The 20,214-nt window shown below is 39.7% G+C and overlaps 1 protein-coding gene across 1 annotated transcript in view; it reads right to left on the minus strand.

Moving 5' to 3' along the window:
* lamb2l (laminin, beta 2-like) overlaps positions 1-20,214 on the minus strand; it is a 76,895-nt gene that overhangs the window by 37,992 nt on the left and 18,689 nt on the right. Inside the window, exon 3 of the mRNA XM_071475569.1 lies at positions 5,215-5,384. Coding sequence (XP_071331670.1) covers positions 5,215-5,384 — 170 coding nt within the window. The remainder of the gene's footprint in view (positions 1-5,214; positions 5,385-20,214) is intronic.

Here is a 20,214-nt window from a genome sequence, read left to right on the forward strand (position 1 = left end):
GCCAATGCAAAAGCAGCGGCAAACACCATCTTCAAAGTAGTAGAAACACTTCAGTCTGCCTCCCCTGATGTCCCAGGTATTATACTGGGAGATTATAATCACTGTAGCCTTAAGAAAATGTTGAACATTATCAATATGTAAGTTGTCCAACGTGCCACAATAAAACCTTGGACCACTGTTATGGCTCCATAAAAGGAGCATATGAGTCAGTGGCAGGCCCTGCCCTTAGTTCCTCTGATCACAACACTGTGCATCTTCCACCCATTTGCAAAACTGTGGCTGTGTTTAACTTGTCCACTTGTTCATCCACACACCCACTGCAATGTTTGCTACATAGAGGACTCACTAGGGGATAAGTGCAGATTGCAGCTGACACATTTCGGTCATTACTTGGATGTTAAATTGCTACAAGTGACAGATGTTTGTAATTATTATCTCTGTCACATAAACAAATGGCACAGCATCTGCATCATGAGGCAAAATACATTAAAATCCATGCTGTCTAACAAGACAAGCAATTTTTACGCATCTTTCATGTATTATGTATGTTTTAGTTTGTGTCTACAGAGCAATCTTTATTTTTGACAGTTCTTCCTGACAAAGTAAGAACTTTGTCTCAACAGGCATTTGTATAATTATTTTTGAAAGCCTGCTGTTTAGGGAGAAGAGAAGACAACCCACTTCAACCCACAGTCAAGACTTCTTAGAAATATTATGCTTGCCAGGCGCTCTCAATGGATAATAAAATCACATTAGCTAGCAGCTAATGTTAGCAGGTAGCCTGTTAGCAAGATGGCCTCTCCTTCTGCAGCACTTTGTGCAGTTACATCTCTTTTTGTAGAGACAATGTTATTCCCACCAAGGCTGTCAGAAATTTTTTGACAACCTTGAAAGAAGAAATGCTTTTAATAAGGATACTGTTACTGAACTCCAAGAAACAAAAAAGGGCAGGCATCAGGTCAAACATCAAAATAAGCTAAACTCAGGTACAGAGATAAAATCAAGGCTGAATGGATTTTAATCTAGTTGACCGGATTTTAGACTTCTTGACTGCTAGGTCTCAGTGTGGGAGGGTACATGACTGAGGAAGATGTGCTCTTTTAATGTCTCCTCTGAGATGATGACTCTTTTATAGAAGTTTTACTGAATCAGTTTTAATGTTCTGCATTGTTGCTTAGTATGGTAATTTGTCTCTGGCCAACAAAAACAGGCTTGGTAGCCTCATCAAAGTGATGACAAGATGTGTGGGGACCAAGGCCAAGAGCAAGAACTTGGATGAAAGGATGTGCTAGAAAAGTTAGAGAGGGTGGTTAGAGAAAGGAAAAAAAAAGGCACAGGTGATGAAGTGCATGTGGAATGAAGAGGGGTCCCAAACAGCAGAGCAGGGGTTGACACTGACCGAGGGAGATTCTGAGAGTGTAAAAAAGGGGAGGTGTATTTGAGAGGGGGCCATGAAGAGGGGAGCAGGGAGGGAGACAGAGAGAGATGAGGGTAAGTTGGCATAGAAAAACTGTGGATTCCAGGGCAGCGTTTCCTAATTAGGTTGTTGTCAGGGGTGATTAAGCCTCCAACAACAACATGGCTGTTAAAGAGACTCAGCTGAGAGCTGAAAAGAAATGCCCAAAACATGCTAGACAAGGTGGATGTATGTGAATGTGCATGATCACATGTGCGCACATGCTCTCCTTTACATCAATACATGTAAGTGGTTGTGTGTTTTTTACTTTCATGCTTGCCTTCTTCACCTACCCTCCCCAGTCCCAGTATAAATCTCTCCACCCTCAATTTGGAGGCTGGCTGCTGGGAAGGGCATTTCTGTCTGCACGGTAGCCCATCCATGCTAACGCCCTGTGGCTTTATTAGAGAATGGCTGTAACAGCGCTGAGTATCCACTACAGCTTTATTTTGTTTGCAAGAATTAAAGTTCAAGAGTATTTTAGGTATTCCCAGAGGAGTGAATGCAGCAAAAACAAACCTCAACTAAACCTAAAAGCATTTCACTTTTGTTCAGAAAGTTTAACTTCATGGGTCTGGTTCGTATGAATAAAACAAGTCTGATTGCTATTCATCTTCTGTTTCAATGACACTGTAAAGCTTCAGTTGCTACTTGGTGTAAACTTGTGTGGCTTTAAGACCCTCCCTTCCTCCTTTGAGCTCCTATTTATCTCCCATTAGTCAAGCCTGGTCAGCTCAGTTATACAGCTTTCTGCTCCAACAATACATTGACGGGACTTCTTTGTCACACTACGATGGTGGCTCCACAAAAAAAAAAAAAAAAAAAGCACACCCCACCTTCCTCATTCAGCTTCCACCTCAGTTCCAACTCTGAAACTGATGTTTCCTTGCTGTTATTATCTCATTTATCCTTTTTGGTGTGATCACAGTCTCTCCTTCACTTTCCTTGTCACTTTCTTTTGACATATTACATTGTCATTGGAGTTTAAGTTTTAGTTTTACACTACCAGGTGGGTCTCAGGACCAAACCAGGGCCCCTTTAAAGTTCTTTGGTACAATTGGCTTGACAGCATCTCCGTAAATGCACTGCTTCTTCTTAAGACACAATGAGGTAAAAACTGTGCATCAAAGTGCAAAGAAATCTGATGAAATTCTTGACATTTAAAAGCTGAGAAGCAAATGTTTGGTGTGGGCCTCCAAAGTGACTTCTGAAAGATCAGCAATTGTCTGTACCTGGATTTATGGTAAAACAGTTTGTCACTATACCCTGTCCCCTACAGTAGTGGAGGGCCTCTCACCAATCACAGGATGTCAATCATGTTCACCTGAAAGTTGACACAGTTGCATACGCCTGCTCTGAGGCAATGGAAGTGCAGGCGTATGCAGGCACGTATGTGCACGGAAATATATGTAGTGTATGGATGCAACATGATAAGATTCATGTCATGTAGGGGCAGAATAACCAGAGCTGAAAACTGTAGAGGTGACTGTATCAGCATTTGGTCCTGCATTACATAAATATGATGTGACACACAGTTTAAAACAAAGCTCCTCTCTGGAGCATAGCTACTAGCTAGTCTGTTTACTTCATAAAAACAGGGAACTGTTGGGTTTCTTGCTCTTGTAAGGTCTTGACCATACCTTGTAAAGTGCCTTGGGATAATGTATGCTACTATTAGGTGCTATACAAATAAAACTGAATTGAATTGAACTGAGAAATATCTGCAGATGGATTAAATGCTGGATGTATGAGGTACCTACACTGAAAATTGTTAGAAATCATCTAGAGTGGTTCACATTTAGAACTATATAATAAGTTTATCTTCTCTCAAAATAACATATTACAACCATGTTCTTAAATTAATATTAATTAATAAAATAAACCAAGATTCAAACCCCACCCAAACAGAACAAGAGGTTTAAAAAGTCAAAACTCAAAGTTGAAAGTGGAGGCCCAGATGAATGCAAAGTTGGTTTTAAGTGTCTATGAAAATTCTCTCATGGTAATTTTGCATGCACTTAACTCTAGATTGTCATTTTCCCATCGACTGTCAAGTTAGGCAAGGCATTCAAAGTGTCAGGATTTAATATTGAATCATGGGAGAGATATAAAGCTTATGGAACATCAGTCAGTTTTATCCTGCACTGCACAAGAAATCTAGTGAAATCTAGTGAAAGGTCATTAAGGACGAATCTCACCTGAGTCTGAGCAGAAAACTTTAAACTATCTACACTGTTGTGCTTTTAATCCTAAAGCTTATTTAGTTTATCCTGTTTGGATCTTGGGAATCCTGACACTACTAGTCACGTTTACATTAACCTGCTTAATGCACGATTCGAAATTGCAAACAAAAAAATTTAAAAGCTCTCAAATGTTGAGTGACATGATATGACGTGAGTAGTCACATGACATCCAAAAACACTGCAAAAACAACTGATACGTGGCCGCTGCCAGATATAAGGGGTTTGCCTCTCCATAATTATGCACCAGATGCCCTCATTGTCTTTTATTAAATACTACAAAGACTATTACAGTGGATGCCCCAAAATTTGATAGATGCTGGAAATCCTTAATGACATTTAATTGGAATGATATCATGAGAGGAGAGAACCCAGCTTTATTCGCTCATCACTCAACTGAAACACAGACCATTCACAATTGTGTTTTGAAGACTTAAAAAACAATTACTGCCATATTGTGCAAAACTGCAATGGAAACATGGCAGTTCAGCAGATTGTAGCTGTATGTCTGTGATGTGATTGTGTTGTTATTTGACTGAGATGTGACTCTGAGAAGGAGTGATGTAACTGTGTGTTATGTGCCGTAGCTCTAACCACTCTCAAATATTCCTACTGCTGATCTGTTCACACACATATAACGTATTTGTATTTGTTTACATCCCTGGTATGAAATGGAATTAAGAACAACAAAGATGTTAATGAAGTAAAGACTGGGATCAAAACCAAACCAAAATCTGAAATCACACCAGCTATGTTTTTAGTTTTTAAAGAGTAGAGCTCAAGTTCTGAACACACACAGAAAAGCATCTTCAAGTTTACATAGCAAATTTGTCAAACCAGTTGCTGTGGTGGATCTCCAGCCTGAGCATGATGATGTGAAGGAAGGAGGCCAGGGATCATGGAAATGTCACAAACAGCAATGGAAGGATAATTGTCACATAGAGAACCTGACTAAACACAGGAAGGTCAAAATGGTGAGAGGGAAGCAGAGGGAGAAAAGGAGAGATGGAGGAAGAGTGCGTGTTTGACAAAGGTGTGTCTGCACCTGGGGCCTGATACTGAAAGGCTGTGTAGCGTTGGTGGGAACTCACTCATGGAAACCAGGCTACAAACAAACGGACAGATGAACAAATGAAGATGGAAAAGTGGAGATTGAAGGATGAAGACTGATGAATGCAATGACAGAGAGAACAAACACCCATTTTTCTTTTGCATTCAGTTAAGGGGGCCATGTATTGTTGTGTGGGGAGGGGTCAGGTGGTGAGAGATGGAACAGGCAGGTGTGAGAGTGAAATCAAAAGGTACAAGGATACTTTATTATAACAGCAGTTGAAAATCTTAATTGAGGAAAAATTATTGTGAATTACATCACATTAAGCAGTACAAAAAAGCACAACATGCATGATTAGCCTGTCAGCAGAAAAGTGCAAAAGAGAAATGATTACCAGTAACTCCCATTTGAATGGTCATATTACTCTTTATATTTCACACTGAATGTCTGTTAAAGTGAGTGCTGACCTGCAGATGGCTGACAATGCAGTAGTGCTCTGGCCCCCCAAGACCGCATGTGGAGGTGGCAGTTAAGTTGACAGCCCGTCCAATCAAAAGGTTTCCTGTCGCAGGGTAACAGCTTCCCTCCATGCAGCCGTGAGGGCCTGATGGGAGCTCTTGTCCACACACAGTGAGAGCTGGAAGAGGAGGGATGGAGCATAAAAAATAAAGATGAGAATAATGACCCTAATCATGGCAATGTCACATGTGAAGTTCTTAATGGTGTGGAAGTGCACACTGTGGAACATCTCATCCTAATTAGTCGTTTAATTTGATAATTTTATTTGTTACAAACAAAAATTCACTTTTTTTAAGTCAAATTCTCTAGTATTTATCCAGATGTAAATCCCTGCTGTGATAAGGCTTCTCTTGTGCACATAGGATATTAATAGCAGGATGTAAATATTAAGTTGGTAGCGTAGCAGTCTCTTAACATTTTAAGATAAAGTAGAAAGAAAAAAAACTAATCTAAAATCTAAAAGACTGCTGGACATCCCAGAAAGTAATCTCCTTAATAGACTTCAGTGTATGAAATACACATTAACTACAACTCTCTTAAATATTCTGGTCAAACCCTCTCCAATGAAGTAAATTATGGTGATGGAAAACTGAAAGATGAACAGAAAATCTTTGTGGCTGTTCTGATTGAAGAGGCTCAGTTCAGTCAGGACATGCGTCAAGGTTTAATGGCACAGACCATCCCTGACATCACAAACCAACAACCAGAAACTGTGATACTGTATGCAGTGTTTGAATGACCATGAAGCCACACCGAGAGAAATAAGACATAAAAAATATGCTGATAAAATTACTTCTGTGCCTGCCTGAAAAAACCTAAGACTCCATATTCAGCAATACACAGAGGGATAGAGGCATGAGAGATGTTAAGAGACATTTATGTGGGCCTTTTATCCAATTGATCAACAAAAAACAGAGCAGCAACATGTTGAGGCATGATGGGAAAGAAATGGATGGTTTGACTTGGAATCAAAAACATCCTTTTAAAAAAAGGGTGCATATCTGCCTCTCTCATTTAACAGATGAATCACTAATGGTGGAGGGCATGGGTGGCTCTTAAATGCTGATTCATGTACCATTCAGTGGTATAACAGGAAAATATAATTTCTGCCTCTGTTTGATTATGGTTCTGAGGATATCTTTTTGGACCATTTATTTTCCATTCAGTCAGGAGACACCATTAACTGCCCATGGTTTAGATGGGAGACTCTGGGAGAGGTATTCAGCAAGGACCATCCATAGGATTGAGTTATTGATCTGATTCCCAGGGCATCTCTGCCAACCAAATGTCTCTACAAAGATCACACTCTGAAAAAGAGGCCACATAACAGCATATCAAGGATTGGCTGGCTGCAGGTATCTTTCAACTTTTGTCTTTTGCCCTTGGTGCTGGATTTTTCTTTGTCTCTAACAAAGATCATGCACTTCACCCTTGCACAGACTTCCATGGTCAAATCACTGTCAAAAATAAGTACCATTGATCTCATCTACCTTTCAGCCACCACAAAGAGCCACCGTCTGCACAAAAGTTGATCTCAGAAATGCATACTATCACACCATGCAACACAGCCTTCAACACATCATTAAGACATTTTGAATGCCTGCTGTCTTCCAGGCCCTGGTAAATGACATGCTGAAGGACTTTCTTAACTCTCTGTATTTGTGCACTTTGTGATTTCTTTTTCCCAGAACATGTCTGATCACATTGTCCATGTTCAAGATCTATGTCCAATCCTCCAGAGACTTTTGGAGAACAAGGTCTATGTCAAGAATGAGAAATGCAAGTTCCATGCCAGCACTGTCAGTTTTCTTGGGTACATCATTGAGAGTGGGGAGATGAAGGCTGATCCTGAGAGGATCAGAGCTGTGGCAGAATGGCCTTGACCCACTTCCAGGAAGCAGCTCCACAAGCCAGTCCTGACACTATTCTTCCCTCCATCATAACCTGCAGAGATTGAGTTGGCAGTGAGGTAGGCTCAGCAGACCCAACCTGACACAGGTAATGGTTCCCCCGTACAGACTGTTTGTCCCTGATGCTGTTTGCTGGCAGGTTCTTTGGTGGATGCAACCCATTTTATATCCGTCACCTTGGAATCAATCAAACTCTGTTTCATCAAGAGACATTTCTTGGGGGCCTTCCATGGATGCCAATACCCATGCTGTCTCCGCTTGTCCACCTGTGTCCCAAATAAATCCTCTCACCATTATTCAGCAGGTTTTATGCAATCCCAACCTGTTCCAAGTTATCCCTGGTCCTTCATCGCTCTGGACTGTGTCACTGGTTTGCCCTCCTCCCAAAGTAACACTGTCATATTAACAATATGACATATATAGTGACTATAGCTGTTTTGAAGAGCCACACTGGAAGGGGGATAAGAAGCCACCCATCACAGAGAGCCAGATTATATTTAATACATTTTCATTTACACCCACAAATATGTGTTTCTGTCAGTCAGATCAAAAATCTGTAAGTAAGTGTGTGGTATTTAGCCTTTTAAAAACTTTTTCAGTTATCCTGATCTAGATTTAAAGAGAGCTAACTGGGAGGCCTCCATAACGCAAAAAGGAGACTATCCAAATGGCCAAAGATATTCTCTTGTGGTTCTTGTCTTTTCAAAGTGTATATGCTCAGTGTAGTGACATAGTCTCTATATTTGGCTCTCGATCAAACTATATGTAAGAGCAAAAGAAATGTTTTATGGGCAATTTTCCTCAGGTACAGACTGTTGTTGAAGCTACAGTTGTACAGTGTTGTCCATTTTTCCAAAAATGATACACTTTAAATTAATTAATTAATTACTTGATTACTCCTTTGAAACAGAATCATCCAACTGTCTGTGCATTTAGTTATTTTGGAATAATACAGATTTTCTTTTATTATATACAAAATTGCACTCACAAAAACTACTATGTAAATCATTGTAATAGAGGCCAAAAGATTTTCTCAGTTCCTGAGACTAGAAAAGACTACAGCCCCTCTAGTTCTTCTGCGCACACATAGGCCACACACACACACACACACACACACACACACACAGATGCATGTCTATGTATGTGTACAATGTCTTCTTGGCTCCAGTTCAAGTAAAAGTTTTAACAGAGACAGATTTTCTGAATTCCTGTGAAGCATTAACAATGCCTACCTAGCACTGCTGGCAATTATACTGATAACTATGCCAGGAAATACAGTATATCCAACACAATCAGCCTCTAATGTTATTCCACTGCATGAATGTACTGTATAGTATATATAATGAGGGATAACAGACACAAATTTACACATGCTGTATGGCCAGGTGTGCAAATGTAATGTGATCTTGCAGAACTGCACATAAATGGGTTAGAATGTAAACCTATGGACTGTAGATAAAGATCAAACACACCCTTACCAAACATTAAACACAGGGTAGTGCTGCAATGCTAAAACTCACGGATGTAGCACAGGTAGAAGACTGTGCATGAAAGAGTACTGCATGAAGGAATAAGCTGCATCTTAATGTGGTAAATTAAAGAATTAATTTTTGTAGTAAAGTAACTTACAGATAAGCAGAAAAAGTATAAACCTGCCTACATTTGTCTTTACTAAAGCTGAAAATAACACCAGTGTACTCACCCCCTCCTCAACCAGCCCCTTCAAAAATACAGAAACTGATTGAGAGCTGTTAATGGGTGTCACCTAAATTCACTTTACAGGTATGACATTGCACAATGGGTTCACTCACTGGTCAAATAACCTGCCCTCAATGAGGCACCATTAAATACATACATAGAAATCTTACAAAAAACATCTTTGTACTTTACATTGTAACACACAATGAGAAATTAAATCAAAACACAATCAAGTCCCTCCTGGAGGGAGACTGAAATGTAGCTGTAATTCAACTTCAGTTTGTAATCCATTTGTAATCCAACATTACTATTACACAGGTTTAGAAAGGTTTTATTTTCACTTCTTCCAGTTACAGATTTGCATGACTATGCTTCAACTCTCTGGCACTGTGCAAAAATTCTCCTACAATAATGTGTTTCCTACAATACAGTATTGCAGCTATTACAACTTTTCCTACTCTTTATTCTCATCATTTTCTACCCATTTATTCATGATTTTTTTCCCTAAATATTTCAGTTAGTCTCAAAATCTCCCTGCTACTCTGCCACAGTTCCTTCATCCCATTTTGCTGTGTGCTTTTATTTTTGCAGCTACACAAGGAAAACACAAAAGAGCTAATAAATAGCTAGTAGAAAAATACATACCCTGATAACAAACAGAACCGAATGTTTCTGATTTCATCATATTTTCCTCAAAACAAAGAAACTGCCATGGTGAAAACAATTGTAAGGGAAAAAATTTAGCATAACAACAAATTCATTTTAATGAGAGAGCCCCACAACATGAAATCAATTCACAAAGTATGTCAATGAAAGAATAAAAGAAAGAAACCTGCATTATTTCATTTTAATTTGATTCATGATTTGTTTGAATCTTTCTGTTGTTAAGCAGCAAATTCATTTCAGCTCTTGTCTCTTGAGCTGCCATGATTTCATATCGTCACACTGGAATGCACTGGAGTTACCTATTCATAGAGAATGACAGAAGTAACATCCAGACATGATGTCTAGACATGTAGCCCTAAGCAGTCATAATTTACCCACAGGTTTAATTAATGACTGAGATCTTGAAATAGACTACAAATGCATTGAATGTTGATGCTTTAAAATATGCCATTTACAAAGGCTCTCTCTCTGTCTAATGACTTTCTCTAATCTGTCAGACTGTGCTGAAACAGAAAAGAATAGCATTTAATAATTACAAGGCAAAGCCAACATCTAGGCTCATGCTCGCTTATAAAACAGCCTTATTTTTCAAAATATGTTTATGACATCTGAGCCGTGACAGTAGTGTTCACCCCACCTCTCTGTGTGGGCTGTAGGAGACATGTCCTTTACTTGGTTTTCACCTGCCCTGACTAGCAACGGGAACATCAGAATGCGCACTGATGTCATTATTTTCTTACTGTATTTGTTAATGCATCTGTACCCACAGTTCATTCATATATTGTCTGATGCACTTGATTATAAAGCAGGTCTAAGTTCTACATATAAATATAAATTTATATATATAAATGCACACACAGAGACACACACACACACACACACACACACACACACACACACATATATATAAAACTACAATTATTTTACAGGATAACAAGAATGAACAAGAGACAATACCAGATTTTTACATAGGAGCCTGATGGACACAACAAAGTTACTGTGTCTTTTGCATAATAAAATTACTGGGAGAAAATAAGAAAGCAAGACTAAGATGCATGCAAGTGTGCCTTGAACTACAGCCAGTTGAGCAGATTGTTGTTTGACACCAGCTGGTTTACCAGTGTGTGATTAGAGTGTAGCACATGGCAATGAAACATACACACAAAGGAAGACTCGCAGGTAAACACACCTTGGGGCGATACAGCACTATGGCAGGAATGCAGGGGCAAAGAGGAAAATGTTACTTATTAGAAAAAACACTCCAGGTGTCAGTGCAGTGGATGCAAGCGATGCAAACATACCCTCTATTTCTGCACATACACTTACTAAGCACTTTATTAGGAACACCACACTAACACTGGTCAGTTCCTTTGCTCTTTAAACAGCCTCATTTCTTCATGGCATGGATCCACAAGATGTTGGAAACTCTGAGATTCTGCTTCATGCTGACTTGATTGCAATCATGTCATTTCTGAACATCATCAGCTGTACATTCAAGCTGCCAATCTTCCATTCAACCACATCCCAAAGGTGTTCTACTGGGTTCAGCTCTGGTGACTGCTGAAGTACTAAATGTGATGTTCATGAAGATAGTTTAAGACAATTTCTGTTTGTTGACATTTTGGAAATAGCCATTGGAAAACTGTGGCCATAAAAGGATGCACATGGTCAGCAACAATACTAAGGCTTTGGCATTCAAACCATGATTGATTGATATTAAGGGGCTCAAAGTATGTCAAGAAAAGATTCCTCACACCATAACACAACTACCACTAGCCTGGACTGCTGACACAAAGTAAGTTGGGTCCATGAACTCATGCTGTTCACACCATATTCTGACCCTACCATCTGCTGCCTCAGCAGAAAACCAGATTAATCAGACCAGGCTATGTTTATTCTAGTCTTCAACTGTTTAGTGTTGGTGAGCCTACATCCACTGCAGCCTCAGATTTCTGCTCTTGGCTGACACATGTGGAACCTGATGTGGTCTTCTGCATGCAGGCATGCTTGGACCACTGCATTCCTCCAAGCATTTATCTTACCACTAACAAACTTTTAGTTAGAAACTTTAAGTGCAACTTAGGAGTACTCTAACTAAAAGTTTTCTCCTTAATCCTATTCACAAAGCTGCTGAGACCAACTTTTAGGAAAAACAAAAACAAAAAAAACTCCTAAGCTAAAATCCCTTTTCCACTGGTCAAAAAAAACCCGGAAAACATTGGGCTTTTGTCGGTAATGGAAATGGGTTTAATCGGTATTCACACCCGGGTCAAATGACTCTGCAGTAGACGCGGTTATTTATTAGCTTCCGCTCCAGTCAACGTTGATGTAAACACAAAACTCAGGTGAACCCTCTAATTTTCACCTTTTTTCCTGCTGTAACGTCTTTCAGAGCACACAGACACTGGCTTGTCACCTGTCGGCTTTTATCAGTGGGTTTACCCACGTTTAAAAAACCTGCTTACACCCAATTATTTTGGTGAAAAAAGGGTATAAGAGTGCGACTCCATTGCCATGGCTGACGTCAATTCCCATGGACGAGCTTGCTTGCAAGAACCAGAGCAATTGGTTGATGAAAGTAGGTGAAAACACATGCGCAACATCCCACAGTAATAATAATAATAATAAAACAAACAGAAATAAACTAATACAGATTAAATAATTACGGATTACGTGCTGTTTACAAAAGTAGTGGATTGTCCAAAATGCATCTGTATGATAAGGTTTGTGTAGACCTGGGAGAATTTCCATTGAGATCCATGAATCATGTGTAGATCCTCGCCACTTTGCAGAAATGTAGTAGCATCTTATACAATCCTTGTGTTGATGGTATGATTTTTATTTTTTATTTTTATTTTTTTTACAAATAAAAGCGGCTTTATTTTTCTCTGTCCTCTGTTTCTCTTCAGCCCTTTTACAGTTCTTTGTGATTTGGTCTTAGTGAGTTAGAATCCTACTCAATAATAAATACTCAAACTAGCCTGTCTGGTACCAACAATAATGTCACAGTCAAAATCACTGAGATCACATTTTTTCTTCATTCTGATGTTTGATATGATAACAGCGTGGAATCCACCAATTAGTTTTAGGGTATTTCACACAGAGGGCAGAGAGGATACATTTAGACAACCTTGGGGGGTTAAAAGATCATGATTGACCCTTTGCAACCTATGATATTCACTCTTTTATTGATTAATTCATTGTTTCATCCATTCATTATTACATATTGTAAGACAAAAGCCAACTCAGGTTCACCATTACTGAAGTTTGCAGTTTCTGCCCTCACACACACAAATACAGCCTTCTTCCAGTTAATGATTAATACAGAGACTGACCCAAATACCTGTGCATAGGCGAGTTGGGAAAGGGAAGTGTAATCTACTACATCAGTCTCCATTTTGATTTGTGTGCTAAAAGTAAAAAAGATTATTTTCCTTTAACTTTGATGAAATCATGCTCTGGTGTCCTAAGAAACACAGATACATGGGTAACAAGGGGCCAAAACCCACCGTTCAAACAAAGACATTGAACAGTGCCTGTGCCTTCTAGGTGTATGTGTGTGTGTGTGTGTGTCCTTTTCAAAAATGACGCTTAGTCACCAATTAACCCTGCGAGGGTCCTTTCTACTTCAGATCCAGTTCTGCTGTCAGTAGTCTGTCATTTACTACACATTCCACAAATACCCTGGATTCTCACAGAGTTTCGAAATCCTACAAGCTGACCCAATAAACCTGGGTTTAAATGACCACGAGTGACTTAACATCACTGCTAGAAAGCTGCAGAACAGCTCCATCACTGTAGCAAATGTCCACACTAGAAAACACGTGTGGAATGGATACAGGCATGTGTACCAACATAGACATGACTTTATCTTCTTATTAGACTGAATTAAAATTTTAGACAGTGGAAAATAAATGTTTACACTTGATCACAGTGAAATAAGTCCTATAGGTCCTTTAGAAGCAGGTTAGAAGCTTGGTGTCTGTATATATCCGAGCATGAATTGACTTTTTTTTTTTTTTTTTTTTTAAATGGTGGAAGAGTTGTGGGGCCATGTTACAGAAACTTCCCAGTTTCCTAGTTAAGTCTTAAGTTAAAATAGGATAAGTATAAAAGGAGATTTTTTTCCAGATTGGTATTCCAGAAGCAAATCCTAACTAACTTTAGGAATCCTATCTTATCTTATTTCATCCCGTCTTATCTCAGGGTATTACATCCTAAGTACTTCAACAGTGGTTATCAACTTTAATGTCTGTTACCTAGAAACCAATGCTATATTTCTCAGCTCATCTCGCTGTGGTATTTTTGTTACCTATTATATTTCTCATTGAAACGTACAATAATGGCCACTTAAACAAAATGAATTTTTCAATTGCACCAAAACTAGGAGATCCCCATGTCCCCGAATGGCCTCTCCACAGCTGCTTGGCTAACTGAAGGATCATGGCCCAGGATGGCATATTTATACTAATGAGTGTTTCGTCATCAATCTGCAACACATCATGAGGGTCTGCCCTACGTTTCTCAATGAATAAGCAGCAATATAGATTAAACAAGTAATGTAAGTGGTAGAAGTTGGTGGAAGTTAGAAAGCTTGTGTAATACACTTTTTCTATCTTCAGTTTGGATAGGAACATTGACTTTGGAACTTTTCATATGCAACAGCTTTTTTACTAAAACAGGCCCTAACACTAGTTACCATGGTTACCAAGCAATTAAGATAGGATCTGCAAGTTAGGAAGTTTCTGTGATACAGCCACAGACTCTTACAAAAGCTTTTCACACACGGTAAAACCAATAGGCCTATTACGCTCCATTTTCTTGTGCTGAGTTCCTGGTGTTGATTTTGCTTAGTAAGTAAAGGTAAAACGTATATTTTATTGGACTGTAATGATACAGTTGAGAGTTTACAGTTTAAGGCATATACATTTTTAGCAAAGTTGGGCTGAGAACAAACAGTGGCAACATAAAAATTATATTTATATTTACTCATTTATACCTCCTTAGATATTACAATATATTAGATTATTAGCAAATTCTTTCAACTCAAAGTACAAATAAAATATGTATAGACATCTTCTTTAAAGACATAAGACTGGTGATATTCTATAGCCCCATTTTCAATAAAGTTGGGACACTGTGTAAAATGTAAATAAAAACAGAATGCAATGATGTGCAAATCAAGTTAACCCATATTTAAGTAAAAATAGAACAAGGACAACATATAAAATGTTGACTCAATTGGCTTCTCTCAGCATGTTAATGAACCCACTCACTCTTTTAACCATACCCTTGATCTGGTTCTGACTTATGGGATTGACATTGAATATCTAACAGTTTCTCCCAGAAACCCTCTTTTATCTGACCATTCTCTGTTACCATTCGAGTTTTCAGTCATGGACTACACAGCATCTGGGGAAAAAATCTATTACAGCAGGTGTCTCTCTGACAATACCATCAGCAAATTTAAAGAAAGGATCCCATCAGTACTTAGCCCACTGCCATGTATCAATGCAGTAGGAAACAGCTCTCTTAACTTCACATCCACACAGGTTGATGATCTTGCTGACAGTACTGTAGCCTCACTGCGTGCAACTCTAGACACTGTGGCCCCTCTGAGGAAGAAGGTGGTGAGTCAGAGAAGGCTAACTCCATGGTACAACTCAGAAACACGAGCTTTAAAGCAAAATTCAAGGAAGCTAGAAAGAAGGTGGCTTTCTACTAACCTGGAAGAATCTCTAAAGGCTTGGAAAGACAGCCTATTGGCGTATAAAAAAAGCCTCCGTAAAGCCAGAACATCCTATTATTCATCATTGATAGAAGAAAACAAGAATAATCCCAGGTTTCTGTTCAGCACTGTAGCCAGGCTGACAGACAGCCACAGCTCTGTTGACCCATCTATACCTTTAGCCCTCAGCTGTAATGACTTCATGAGCTTCTTTACAGATAAAATTGTCTCTGTTAGAGAAAAAATTCACCATCTCCTCCCCACAGCTGGCTCAGATGTACTGTCCAGTTCAGCAGCCTCTGAGTCCACTGTAACTGGTTTATATTTTGACTGTTTCTCTCCTGTACATCTCTCTGAGCTCGTTTCAACAGTTTCGTCATCTAAACCATCGACTTGTCTTCTTGACCCCGTTCCAACAAGGTTGTTCAAAGAAGTTTTTCCTTTAATCGACACCTCTATATTAAGTCTGATTAACTTATCTTTATCAATTGGTTATGTACCGCAGGCTTTTAAAGTTGCAGTAATTAAACCTCTACTTAAAAAGCCTACTCTTGATCCAGATGTTTTAGCCAATTATAGACCTATATCCAACCTCCCCTTTATTTCCAAAATCCTTGAGAAGGTTGTTGCAAACCAGTTATGTGATTATTTGCACAGGAATGGTTTGTTTGAAGATTTCCAGTCAGGTTTTAGAGTCCATCATAGCACAGAAACAGCTCTGGTTAAGGTTACCAATGATCTCCTCATAGCTTCAGACAATGGACTTGTCTCTGTACTTGTCCTACTAGATCTTAGTGCTGCATTTGACACAATCGATCATAAGATTTTATTACAGAGACTAGAACATATGGTCGGCATCAAAGGAACCACACTAAGCTGGTTTAAGTCATATCTGTCAGATAGACTCCAGTTTGTTCATGTTAATAATGACTCCTCTATCATCACAGAAGTTAGTCATGGAGTTCCACAAGGTTCTGTGCTAGGACCAGTGCTCTTCAGTCTATACATGCTCCCTCTGGGAAACATTATTAGGAGGCACCAGATGAATTTCCATTGTTACGCAGATGACACCCAGCTGTACTTATCCATGAAGCCAGGTGAGACTAACCAGGTAGCCAAGCTTCAGGTCTGTCTTAAGGACATAAAAATCTGGATGACCAGTAATTTCTTACTCTTAAATTCAGACAAAACTGAAGTTATTGTAATTGGCCCAAAACACCTCAGAGATACACTATGTGATAATATACTGACTCTGGATGACATTACCTTGGCCTCCAGTGGCACAGTCAGAAACCTTGGTGTCATTTTTGACCAGGACTTGTCCTTTACTTCACATATAAAGCAAGTCTCTAGGACAGCCTTCTTCCACCTGCGCAATATTGCTAAAATCAGACCCATTCTGTGTCTAAAGGATGCTGAAAAACTAGTTCATGCATTTGTTACCTCAAGACTGGACTACTGTAATTCTTTATTGTCAGGATGTCCCAAAAATTCAGTAAAAGTCTCCAATTGATTCAGAATGCGGCAGCACGAGTACTGACAGGGACTAGGAAACGGGATCACATCTCTCCTGTGTTAGTCTCTCTGCATTGGCTCCCTGTAAAATCCAGGATAGAATTTAAAATCCTCCTCCTCACCTACAAAGCCATTAATGGTCAAGCACCATCATACCTTGGAGAGCTTATAGTTCCCTATTTTCCCAATAGGATACTTCGCTCTCTAAATGCAGGTCAACTTGTGGTTCCCAGAGTTTGTAAGAGCAGAATGGGGGGCAGAGCCTTCAGCTATCAGGCTCCTCTCCTGTGGAACCAGCTCCCAGTGTGGATTCGGGAGGCAGACACCCTCTCTACCTTTAAGATCAGGCTTAAAACTGTCTTGTTTAGTAAAGCTTATAGTTAGGGCTGGCTCGGGTATGTCCTGGCCCATCCCTTAGCTATGCTGCTATAGAGCTAGACTGCTGGGGGATTCCCATGATTCACTGGGCGCTCTCTCTCTATTTCTGTCTCTCTCTCCCTCTCTCTCTCGATGACTTCATGCCATTAACTTTGTATTTTTTCTCTCCCGTAGTTTGTGCTTCTCCTCTCTCTCCCTCTCTCTGTCCTCATTCTGCAGGTATCTCTGCCTCGGGAGCAGCAGGATCCAGATCCACCACTACTCATCATTACTATTAACCACTGTTACCTGTCATTATCATTGATAACACCATTACCGACACAGCTGTTCCTGGTCTCTCTCTCTCTCTCTTCTCTCCCCTCTCCTCCCCCTCCCCCTCTTTCTATCTTCTCCTAAACCCGACCGGTCGAGGCAGACGGCCGCCCACCCTGAGCCCGGTTCTGTTGGAGGTTTCTTCCTGTTAAAAGGGAGTTTTTCCTCCCCCCTGTCGCCAAGCGCTTGCTCGTTGTGGGAACTGTTGGGTTTTTTTCTGTAACAAAGTAAGGTCTTGACCTTACCCTGTAAAGTGCCTTGAGATAATGTATATTATGATTTGGCGCTATACAAATAAAATTGAATTGAATTGAATTGAAACTGAGACATTTTCTTATTTTTGTAAAATGAAGCTCTAGCATAAGTTCAATCAGGAAGACCTATCCTCTTGCATGCATATGTTGTATATAATCCTGATTAAGGCACACCTCTTCTCACATATTGATTGATTATTCCCTCATTCTTCCGGCCCATGGCTGTCATTGTCCTATCAGCTGTTCAGACAGCTGTTCACAATTAACCAATAGCAGGGTGACTCAATTTCTCATTCGCCTATCATCTGCTCGCGCTCCCTTTTTAAAGATGTTCCTTCTCAGTTTTAGTTTCCTGCTCCACTGACATACGCCTCTCCTCCTCCCCAATCTCCACCTGGTTCCAGAGTTCATCAGCTATAATCCGTCTCAGAGGGATCTTCAGTCTTCTCAGCGTCAGAGCGTTCTTCGGCATCTCTACGTCAGAGGTCTCTCAGCCATCCCATCGTCGAAGAATCTTCAACCCTATCAGTTTCAGAGCATTTTCAGCCATCTTCAGCATCAGAGGTTCTTTGGCCATCATCGGCATCAGCGGGATAGTAAGCCGCCACCACCACCAGTGTCTGGTCTCGGGGGGATTATATACATATACACACACATGTATTTTGCTGCTGCTTATCCTAACTCTAAACATATCCCCCACGAGACCAAGCACCAAGGTCTATAACTGCAGCACTATCATCACGTCTCGTCTAATTAAAATATTTACTTTCACTTCATTCACTCGTCTCTCCTGATTGAAATATATCCTCAATTTGAATTTGATGCCAGCAAAACGTTTAAAAAAAGATGGGACAGGGGCATGTTTACCACTGTGTTGCATCACCTCTTCTTTTAACAACACTCTGTAAACATTTGGGAAATGAGGAGATCAGTTACTGGACTTTTGAAAGTGAAATGTTGCCCCATTCTTGCCTGATATAGGATTTCAACTGCTCAACAGTTCAGGGTCTCCTTTCTTGTATTTTTCATTTCATGATGCGCCAAATGTTTTCAATGGGTGACAGGTCTGGACTGCAGGCAGACCAGTTTAGTGTCTGGACTCTTCTGCTACAGAGCCATGCTGTTGTAATACAAGCAGAATATGGTTTGGCATTGTCTTGCTGAAATATGCAAGGCCTTCTCTGAAAAAGACGTTATCTGGATAGCAGCATATGTTGCTCAAAAACCTATATATATCGTTCAGCATTAACGGTGCCTTCTCAGGTGTGCAAGCTACCCAACCATGGGCACTAATGCACCCCCTACCATCACGGATCCTGGCTTTTGAACTGTGCACTGATTACAAGCTGGAATGTCCCTCTCCTATTTAGCTCGGAGGACGTGGCGTCCATGATTTCCAAAAACAATTTGAAATTTTGATTCAGCAGACCACAGGACATTTTTCCATTTCACCTCAGACTGTCTTAAATGAGCTCAGGCCCAGAGAAGCTGGTAAACAATGGTTTTCAGAAGTGTTCCTGAGCCCATGCAGTGATTTCCACTATAGAATCTTGTCTGTTTTTAATGCAGTGCCATCTGAGGACCCTGAGATCATGGCCGTCCAGTATTGGTTTTCAGACTTCTCCCTTGCATACAGATATTTCTCCAGATTCTCTGAATCTTTTTAATGATATTATGAACCATAGATGCTGAAATTCCCAAATTTTTGCATTATTCTTAAACTGTTGCACTATTTGCCCACACAGTCTTTCACAGAGTGGTGAACCTCTCCCCATCTTCACTGCACAGAGACTCTGCCTCTCTGGAAGGTTCTTTTTATATCTAATCATCTTACTGACCTGCTGCCAATTAACCTAATTAGTTGTGAGATATTCAATCAAGTGTTTTTTTTAGCATTACACAAGTGTTCCACTCTTTTGTTGCCCCTTTCCCAACTCTTTTGAAACATGTTGCTGGCATCAAACTCAAATTGAGAATACATTTTTCATAAAACAATAAGATGTCTCAGTTTCGACATTTGATATGTATGTCATTGTTCAATTTTAATTGAATATGGGTTTACATGATTTGCAAATTATTGCGTTCTGTTTTTATTTACATTTTACAAAGTGTCCCAACTTTTTGATGATTGTCATCAAATGAAATATAAAAACCAACAACGGACACCACAAACAAGCATTTTGTGTGAATCCAAAGCCTGATATAGTTTATTCTTCTGGGCCATAGAACTTCATTCTTATCCAAAAACTATTAAAATGACTTCATTCATGAATACCGCATACACTGCAATCTATTTTGAGTTGATCCCACGTACACCGTCCTGCTACTGCAAATACTGCCACAGAAAATAGTCCAAATAGTACTATTTCCTCATGTCTGAGTAATTTTGTTATAGACTATAGTGGCCAGCTGTTTCAGAAAATTATTTAGCCCTTTACCTGAAAATTTAAAGACTACATTCATGACCCATTTTTAAACAATTAAGTC

This window comes from Trachinotus anak, unplaced genomic scaffold (genome assembly GCF_046630095.1).
Source record: "Trachinotus anak isolate AG129_WGS33_773 ecotype Australia unplaced genomic scaffold, CSIRO_AGI_Tana_v1 ptg000004l, whole genome shotgun sequence".
Classification (NCBI taxonomy): Eukaryota; Metazoa; Chordata; class Actinopteri; order Carangiformes; family Carangidae; genus Trachinotus; species Trachinotus anak.